We start from the raw sequence: 10869 nt of genomic DNA, 5'->3' as shown, positions 1-10869 counted from the left end.
CCTTCCCCCTTTCTCCCTTCCTCACTTCTCTCTCTCCCAGGGCAGCAGGAAAGCTGCCTGAGACGTCTGGTAGGATATTCAAGGAGGTCCTTGTTGAACCAAATCAACACAGAAAACTATAACTATTTCCAGCGTGAGAGCACCTACACCTCACCAGAAGCCCCAAATATGCTATTGGATGCTTGGATAGCACTGCCTATAGTCCCTCTCCCTTAAGTGTGTTAGGGGAGGTCTAATTGATTTTCTGACTCCACCTTCTCCCAGCCCTAGTTTCCTATCCCAGGACATTTAGGTAAATTGGGATTTCTCAGCAGATTTGCCTCTCCTTTCTTCCGAGACTCTCCCCAAGTCTGCTGGTACACTCCTCCAAGCTCAAGGAGAGTGGGAAAAAAATTCAGAGGGCTCAGGTAATCAAGGACCTCAGACATACCTCAAGGCATTGTGGATTTGGGCATGAGAAGTCTGTGATATTGCAGACTCCAGGTGTGTGAGTCTTTGGATCATGGGCTACCAGGGTTTAGGGGACACAGACTGGGAACCACGCACCCAGTTAACATGGGGTTTGGGAACACTGGAGCACAACAAAGCCTTCAGGGATTGCTGTAGCAGGGCCACCAGCCCTAGGAGGAGAGGTCCCACCCACAACCTCTGACCTCCGTGTCAGAAACCCAAAATTCCCCCTCTTGCAAGAATCTCCTCTGCCACTGTCTCACCAAATTGACATCCAGACACCTCCCACCCTGCAAGCCCCTGAAACAACCCACTCAGGGTTTGGAAACACCCCAACATAGCAAAGCCTCCAGGAATCACCACAGCTGTGCTGTCATCCCCAGGGGAAGGGTCCCCCCCCACAACCTCCAGCCTCCATTCAAGAGACCCAAAATTCTACCTCTTGCAAGAATCTCCTCTATCACTGTCCCACCAAATCAACATCCAGACACCTCCTGCCCTGCAAACACCTGAAACAGCCCTGTCCAGCAGGACTCTGACCCTACTCAGCCACTTCTTTGCAGAACAGATTATGAGGTGCACTCATTCAGATGCCATCTTGCCCCACTTCCCCTCCTTGATTTCTGATGAGGAATTGGCATTTAATCTTTTTGGAATCCCTTTTTATATAACTCATTGCTTTTCTCGTGCAGCTTTTAGATCTCACTACTTGTTCTTGGTACTGGACAGTTTGATTACTTTGTTTCTAGGCATGGCTCTCTTCCAGTTTATCCTGTGTGAGATTTGTTGAAATTCTTAAATATGTATATTTCTGCTTTTCATTAAATTTGACTAGTTTTCTGCCATTATTGCTTTGAAAATTCATTCTGACAATTTTTCTCTTTCTTCTCCTTCTGGGATCCCCATAATTCCTACATTGGGTTATTTTATGTTATCCAACTGTAGCTTAGGCTGTGTTTGTGTTTTCCTTTTTTTTTTCCTGCTTCTCAGCCTGAATCATTTCCAATTAAAATGGAAAAAGATAAATAAGCAAATGTGAATATGATAATTGGCCATACAGACTTGAAAAATAGAAAAAGAAATATATGGGATTTGTATACATTGAAGCAGATTATTGCTTTAAGTAAAGATTAAATCAAGATGAAAATATAAGATAAAATAGTTAATGAACTTGAAGATAGACCTAAAAAATTACTCTAAACATCAAAACAATGAAGGAAATGAAATTTCATATACACAAGCTCAAGTGCATACATACACACACATACAAAATAAAATATACATGCAACAAAGTTAGTGATTATAAATACTATAAAAGAAAAGAAGAAAGAGGAGAGGCATTTTTTATTGTCAATTACTTACATTTCATTAAAATTCTAAAACGTTTGAATCCACATGTTCATTAAGAACAATTTATTCCAACTTGGATATATAAAAAGGAATCTATAAATGGTGTGTAGATATTTCGTTTACCTTTCCAGCCCATCTTTAACCCTTCTCGAGCCTCCTTAGTTACCTGAAGTCTAAACCTCTTGGACTGCATCAAGGAGCTCAGTGTTCTTGGATTCTCTTTGGATTTTGGTCAAGAGCTGAGCTTTCAGGAAGTCAGACAGGAGAGTAGGGTGGTCAGAGGTGTTTATTCTCAGATCTCTTTTTGTGGAGGTGGTATGAGAAATAAAAGATGCAATGTACCACATACCAGCTGAAGATGCAACTAGAAAATGACCTTGAATTAAAGGTTCAATGCGGATCAGCAGAATATCCCTGTCTACATATAATAACATGACTTCAAAATGCTGTTTGACCTAATGTAAGGGGGAAATGGAAAGGAGAAATGAGTTTATAAGGCTACAAGTCTCTAAAAAAGAGTCTGGAGGTTGTCAGAAGAAATGTCCTTATGCACAACTGAGCAGAGTCTAAGAGACAGATAAAGTAGATACAACCCCAGGTATTGGTTCTTTTGAGGGATAAAGAGACCCACAGGTTCTATGATCATGGCAGATGGGGTTCACTGCCATGGCAGATGGCCCTTCTTTGGAGCTGGTGTTTCTGCGTGATTGAACTGGACTCAGAGGGGATCTCTTTTCACAAGATTTGCATGCTACTTTACTGGAATTGTAGCTGAAGCTGGAGTTTAAGATATATTTAGGGGATTTGAATCTCTGGACTGACAATATGATAGCCAGGCCCAGAGCCTCAACAGACTTCAGCTCCTACACTCTGATTTATTGGACTTACCCCACTCAGCTAACATGGAGTTGAAGAAGGTCAACCACCACACCATGGAGCCTAGAATGTCTACAACTGAAAGCAGGAGGAGTGCATCCAGTATCCATGTGGAATCTAAGCCCCCACTTGACATAGATGTGCAAAGGACACAACCAATCCAATGTCCACAGAGAAAATGTGGCATGGGTGTGGGAAGGGTGGCCATGGTGGCTGCTGGGTGCGGGGAATGGGAGGAAGAGATGAGATGGGGAGGCGTTTTCGGGATGTGGAGTTGTCCTGGGTGGTGCTTCACGGTCAATTACGGGACATTGTCGATCCCCCCAGGGCCTACTGGATGGAACGTGGGAGAGTGTGGGCTATGATGTGGACCATTGACTATGGGGTGCAGTGATGCTCAGAGATGTACTTACCAGGTGCAATGGATGTGTCATGATGATGGGAGAGAGTGTTGCTGTGGGGGGAGTGGGGGGTGGGGGCGGTGGGGTTGAATGGGACCTCATATTTTTTGAATGGAATATTTAAAATAATAATAATAATAATAATAATAATAATAATAAAAGATGCAATGTTAAATATGTGGTATTCAGGTAATACAGATCTTATATCCATGACTCCTATAAGACCCCTTAAAAAATCTCATACCTGATCAATGAAGTTCAGCTGTTCCCAAGCCTAATTGATGCACATTAGACTTGTATTAAACTTCTTTCTCTTACACCCTAGATTTATCATGTGTTTGTGGAAAGTCTCTAATTTAAGACAGAGCAAAAGTATAATAATAATAGTGACAGGATAACAAAATTCCGGGGGGAAATAAGCATTAGAGATAATAGAAGAGAAAAACTCAAACCCCAAGTAAAAGACCTCTTCAGAAAAAAAAAAAAAAGAGGAGAATCCTTCCAATGAGTGATGGTAAAAAAGTAACTCAAAAACTAGAGAGAGTTCTTAATTTGTGAAAATTCTGTATCTGAAATAAAAACGTGCTATAGAAATGTTGGAAGAAGTATTGAGGCACATTCCTAAAGTGTATGCTACATATTAGAGATTGAAAATTGTAGAGAAAAGTTTGGAAAATAGTATCAACGAGGGAAATCAAATTAATAAAATTCCAGAAAGAGGAAAGAAATAGGGTTGGGGAAATTATAAAAATAAAATAAGATCATTCTTCAGAATGAAGGAAATAAAATTTTTTAAAAAAGATCCAGAGGAAACATACACAACCATAAGTTAAAAAGCAGTTAAAATCCTACACCATGATATATACTTGTAAAATTCCAAGGCACTATTAATAGAGAGAATTCTCTAATGTCATAGAATGGCAAGGAGATAAAATAGTAGGAAAAATAGAACTAATGGTGAATTTTAGTGGGTTAAGACCATATCGCATGCAGCTGAACTGGGGTTTGGAATGTGGGGAAATATTCAAATTCTTAGGAGAATCAGTTTCCTAATTAATGTCTTCACACAATCAAAGTGCCAATCTATTAGAATGTAGATGTCTTGCCTATCTGGAATATGTGCTTGCTTGTTGATTGTTCTGGCACTCCAAATTGTAATATTGTTATTCTGTTTTTAGAATTGTAGGTCTAAAACTCATTTCTCTCAAAACTTAAAGCTTGAAAATAATCTGAAAAAATAGTTAAGCCTATGATCATATGGTAAGCATAATAAATAAATGAGGCATTGTTTTATATATATATATATATATATATAAGGTTTCACAATAAAAAATATACTCAGAGTGTACTCCTCTCCCACTTTTTCCACTTCCTCTTTGTTCCAAACCCATCAACCCCACAACTTCCAATTAGAGGTACAATAGCATTCCAGCCAACTTGACAGTCAATTTTTGTCAGAGAGTGCCCAAGTTCAAATATGTGAGACACTATCAATCCAAGGTTATACTCTCACTGATAGTACAAATTAAAACTACTACCATGAACATCAGTGTGTATCGATGCACCTCCTTGGTTCTACCTTACTGGGTCCCCTGGGGCCACACTGCTCTCTGCTGGTCACCTGGAACACTCCTTCCTCTGGGATGGGCTCCTTCTGGACCTCTGACAGTCACACTTTTCCCAGGTAGGTTCTCTCTTCTGCTCATCACACACCTCTGCTTCCCTCCAAAGCAAAACTAGCTGGTGAGAGGCAATGACATTCACACTTACATCAGGACTTTGATTCACTGCATTCTTTTCACTGAAGCAATGCTAATGAAAAACACTCAAGAAATGAAGACTGAATAACTGGGTGCTAGAATTAATTATATTTCTGTCAGATGTGCAAACCACTGACAGAATAAAAAGTATGATAAACTGATCCACTAATTACTCCTTAAGCTTTTACTATTTTTTGATACGAAGAAATTAAATGTGGGTAAGGATAGCCTATTTTCCCTTTGGAAACAACAGTTCAATAAATTGTCATTCTTGGGTAATATTCAAGCCCATGGGAGAGCAGCAACAGATATAAATTGGTTGAGCCTGTCAGCTCCCTGTGACTGCCAACTTACATACTCATGAAGCCAGACTATGTGGGAATCATATGAACTTCCAGAGGAATCAAAACATTCATTGAAATCTATTGAAATGAAACTTTGCCACCTCTTTCTGTAATAGTGATCAGCTCTAATTTCACTAGCCTTGAACCTCAGAAGATAGTTGGAACCATCCTGAACAAGGTTTGGAAGTACACTAGTAAGTTATTATTTTTAAAAGAATATTAATTTTAGATTTAAGACTAAACTGAGAAAGAAAACAGTGGTTAAAAGCCCCTATTTTAAAAATAATGAAATATAATAAAATAAAAAGGATTACATTATACAATATGTTATTCAGGACAATAATGCCACCTTTTCCTTGGAATGAAATTAAATGGAAGAACATATTACATTTATGAACTTCAATTTATTTTTTTTAAGATTTATTTATTTATTTCTCTCCCCTTACCCCTCCCTGCCCCGGTTGTCTGTTCTCTGTGTCTATTTGCTGCATCATCTTCTTTGTCCACTTCTGTTGTTGTCAGTGGCCAGGAATCTGTGTTTCTTTTTGTTTCATCATCTTGTTATGTCAGCTCTCAGTGTGGGTGGTGCCATTCTTAGGCAGGCTGCACTTTCTTTCATGCTGGATGGCTCTCCTTACAGGGCACATTCCTTGTGTCTGGGGCTCCTCTATGTTGGGACACCCCTGCATGGCACGGCACTCCTTGTGCACATCAGCACTGTGCATGGGCCAGCTCCATATGGGTCAAGGAGGCCTGAGGTTTGAACCGCAGACCTCCCATGTGGTAGATGGAGGCCCTAACCACTGGGCCAAGTCCGCTGCCCTGAACTTCATTTTAGATATTCCTAAAGGATTATTTTTTCATATTCTTGGCATAATAATATCTTGACTCAGAAGTGCATATATTGAATAAAATCAGTTGCATTTAGCATGGGAAGCTTAAAGCATATTCAGTGTTAAATGAAATCACAATTAATGAAAGGTATATAAGAAGTAATAAAGGAAGAACATTTAAAATAATGATGTTATGTTTATAAACTCATACTATATTTTCAGCCTTAATATATTATTGACAGGAAACTGTCAGGTAGAATTATCAAAACCATTTCTTGTAAATTTTACTATTTTATTTCCTCACAATAAAAGGCAAAGACAAGTATGAATGAGTTAGAAATATGTATATGTATGACCATGAGCATTTTTTTACTTAAACACCCAGAGACAGTGAGTAACTATTATTAAGATTTCATAATATCTTCTATCAAGCACATCAGCAGAGAGATATTAAAACAAATTTAATCATTAAAATCATTTAAATCATTCAGCCTATGTTTACATGTTGGATTGGAACATATCCCAATTCTTATATTTTCCTATTTAATACAATATATGAATACTTTTCCTCTAATAAAATAGAAGATATTAATTAAATTTAAGTTATTTAATGATTAATTACTTAATTTTGTGGATATCCCAAATCCAATGACCAACATTGACTCTGACCTTTCCACTGTCCACCATCATGGGAGAGAATGAGAATAACACTTAAAAGAAGGAGTTGAAGGGGAGAATATGTGAGGTCAAACTGTAAATCACATTCTTAAATATAAACTACATTTACTGGAAGGTGAAAAAATAAAATCTGTATGACTAGATGACATGAGCCTGTCACTACAAAAGGAATCGCCAACTATAGTATTTCTTCACCCTGACTGTAGCTGAATTTAGCTCCAATCCTTTGTCATTCATTCTCACCTGCCACAATATTTGCATTAATTTTTTGGGGTGGGTAGAGGAACATAAGAATGTGGAAGTAGCAGTGTGACTGGCATGAAAACTGCTATAAAATAGTCGTTACACTTCACATGTGTAGTAAATAATGCCTTGCATTTATAAGTTAATGAGTTAAGTTTATAGGAAAAGTTTATAGTGAAAACATCATTATTTAACTTATTATATGTGAAGAATGCCTAGGAGATGAAATTTTAAAAGTAAATAATTTGGTGAATAAGAGACTTAAAATCTCAGCTCATATATGATATGATACCTAAAGTAAGAAGGTTAGCTGTCCTATAGAACTCTATAGACTATAAATGATAAATTACTTGGGAATGCTGAAAGAGAATAAAAACCAGTCATTAGCTAAGTTTCTTATTAAAATTTTAAAATTTATGAGTAGCTCTAAATTAAATGCTCTCTAATACAAGCAGGCTAAGGTGTTCACAGAGTAGATGAGGAAGGTCAATAATGAATAGATCTGTTTTTTAATTCTCAGAATTACAAACTTCTTAAATTATCAGAAGCTCTGTAGAAATTGTGGCTGTATTCTTCCTTGACAGGATGTGAAGACAATTAGCCTAGGGCACAATTAAGAAGTTGTTACTTGGTTAATTTCAATTTATCCAGAGGGTTGGAAGAGTTTTGCAAAATTCAGAAGATACTTTTCTGTCATTCAGCATTGCATCTTTCACAGAATATATTTTGAAAAATATTTTAATGGCAGTTAGAGGTGCATTGAAATTTGATTGTTTAAATAAACCTAAATTAACCAGGGATAGGTAATGACCATTAAAGTGAAGAGGATCTAGATGGAAGTAATATTTTAGTAATGTGATAGTGAAACATTACCTTACAGAGAGACGTGATTTTGTCTGTCTCTTTTTATTTATTAACTTTTTATCATATTTTCCTTGCAGTAATGAAAAATAAAACAAGTGTGACTGAATTTATTCTCATGGGATTTTCTACAAACAGCGATATGTACATTTTGCATTCAGTGCTCTTTTCATTCATTTACTTGTGGGCCCTGATGGGAAATGGCCTCATTATCATGATCACAACTTTAGACCAGCACCTCCATACCCCAATGTACTTCTTCCTGAAAAATTTATCCTTCTTGGATCTCTGCCTCATTTCCATCACTATCCCCAAATCCATTGTTAACTCCTTGACCCACAACAGTTCCATCTCATTCTTTGGCTGTGTTGCCCAAGTCTTTTTGGTGGTTTTATCTGCAGCTGCAGAGCTGTTCCTCCTCACAGTCATGTCCTTTGACCGCTATGCTGCCATCTGCCACCCACTGCACTACGAAGTCATCATGAACATGGGCACTTGCACACAGATGGTGGCTGTGTCTTGGCTGGGTGGGGGTCTGACTGCTGTGATGCACACAGCTGGAACCTTCTCCTTATCCTTCTGTGGGTCCAATGTGGTCCATCAGTTCTTCTGTGACATACCCCAGTTATTAGCTATTTCTTGTTCAGAAAAGTTAATAAGAGAAATTGTGTCCATCCTTATTACTGTGGTTGTGGATTGCTTCTGTTTCATTTTCATCACTGTTTCCTATATATATATTTTCTCCACTGTAAAGAAGATTCCATCAACAGAAGGCCAGTCAAAAGCCTATTCCACTTGCCTGCCACACCTGGGGGTTGTTGTATTATTTCTCTCTACTGGCTTCATTGGTTATCTAAAACCAACTTCAAGGTCCCCTTCTATTTCTGACCCTGTAATTTCTATCTTCTATACTATGGTACCCCCAACCCTGAATCCCATTATATATAGTCTAAGAAATAAGCCCATGAAGTTGGCTGTGGTCATGTTGATAAAGAAAAAGCTCATCAAAATGTAAGTAGCAGAGACATCTAAACACTACAGGCAGGGCAGACAACCTCAGGAATCTGATATCCTGCCAGTGGACCCTACATGGAATATATGATAACCTATTCCCCTAATGTATTGGAGTTAGACTCATTATACTTATTATACTACTAATGGAAGAAATTGTAATATTGATATAAAGACAGCTGTCACCAGATGTTCTAAGTGGAGGGAGAGGGAAGAATAGGTGTTACATGGGGCATTTTTGAGACAATGGAACTGAGCTTCTTGACATGGCAATGATGCATACCAGCCATTACACATTTTGTTAAAAACTATAAAATTGTGTAGTGCAAAGTGTAAACCATAATGTAAACTATAGTCCATGATTAGTAGCAATGCTTCAATATGTGTTCATCAATCATAACAAATATACCACACTAATGAAAGATGTTGTTAATGGGGAAAAGTGTGGGAGGCAGAGGGAGTGAGGTATATGGGAATCCCCTATATTTTCAATGTAATATTTATGTAATTTAAAACTTCTTTAAAAATAAAATTTAAGAAAGGTTTTAAAAAATGTAACAGATATTCCTATTCTCATTAAATGGCAGATATAATTTACAAATACACACCTATAATTTACTCAGTTATCCTCTAAAGTTTTCAAGTAAATGTTTACATTTTTTAAAAAAAGGAACAATACATCATTAGGACTTTTTTTTTCAGCAGAAAGCTTAAATAATTTCTTTTATTATTAAACCTCTGGAAATTCTGTAGTTAAGGAAACTTTCTAGCCTATTTCTTGAGTTGCATTCATGAGCTGATTTCTAGCTGTGTTTGTATAATGTAAAGAAATATGTTTGCTTAGAAAGCACTACTGCACATTACAAAGTTTTACCAAAAACAAAACAAAACGAAGCTAATAAACAAAAAAATTACCCCATACTTCTATTCTCCTAGTATTTCACCATTTCAGATTACCAAAACCCTGTAAATCATTTGACACATTTTTATTTATTCTGAGTATTAGATTTATAGATCACTATGGTGTATAGGATGCTTCAAAACTAAATGTGGAGATCTTTCTCAACTCCTTCTATTTATGAGGCAGTCTTCCCTTTTGTATATTTTTCATTTAGAATTTTTTGAATGGAGAAATGGAATATAAGTGTTAAATGAATTTTGCCAGAGAAACATCACATCAAAAGAGAATACATGAATGAAAAATTACAATCCATACCAAGAAACAGGAAGCTCTGACTCAGTTAAAGGAACAAGATAAGCCTCCAGATGACAGAAAAGAATTGAGAAAACTAATCATAGATGTTCAAACAAATCTCCTTAATAAATTCAAAGAGATAGCTAAAGACATTATGGATATTAAGAAGACTCTGGATGAGAACAAAGAAGTATTTGAAAGCACACATAGAAAAATAGCAGATTTTATGGAAATGAAAGGTGCAATAAATGAAATTTTACAAATTGGAATTATGTAAAAGCAGATTTAAGGAGGAAGAAGAAAGAATTGGTGAGCTTGAAGAAATGGCCTCTGAAAGTGAACATACAAAAGAACAGATGAAGAAAAGAATGGAAAAAAATTGAAAAAGATTTCAGGGAACTAAATGACAGGAAAAGGTGGGAAAATATATGTCTCATGGGTGTCCCAGAAGGAGAAGAGAAGGGAAAAGTGACAGAAGGAATATCTGAAGAAATAATGGTAGAAAATTTCCCAACCTTATTGGAAGACATATGTATCTATGTCCAAGAAGCACAACATACTCCCATCCGAAAAATTCATATAGACCAACTTCAAGACATACTCATCAAAATGTCAAATGCCAAAAACAAAGAGAATTCTGAGAACAGCAAGAGAAAAGCAATGCATAACATATAAAGGATACCCAATAAGATTAAGTGCTGATTTCTCACCAGAAACCATGGAGGCAAGAAGACAGTGGTCTGATATATTTAAGATACTACAAGGGAAAAACTTCCAGCCACAAACCTTATATCCAGCAAGACTGTCTTTCAAAATGGAGGGCAAGATTAGAATATTCATAGATAAACAGAAACTGAGAGAATTTCT

General features: G+C 37.0%; 1 protein-coding gene across 1 annotated transcript; it reads left to right on the top strand.

Annotated features, from left to right (window-relative positions):
• Positions 1–7878: 7878 nt before the first annotated feature.
• Positions 7879–8811, top strand: LOC105745995 (olfactory receptor 14A16-like). The gene has a single exon (XM_012524656.1). It carries the CDS (start codon positions 7879–7881, stop codon positions 8809–8811), a length of 933 nt encoding a protein of 310 aa, XP_012380110.1.
• Positions 8812–10869: the final 2058 nt, after the last annotated feature.

Source organism: Dasypus novemcinctus, chromosome 17, assembly GCF_030445035.2.
Source record: "Dasypus novemcinctus isolate mDasNov1 chromosome 17, mDasNov1.1.hap2, whole genome shotgun sequence".
Lineage (NCBI taxonomy): Eukaryota > Metazoa > Chordata > Mammalia > Cingulata > Dasypodidae > Dasypus > Dasypus novemcinctus.
This window is presented reverse-complemented; position numbering and strand designations above follow the sequence as displayed.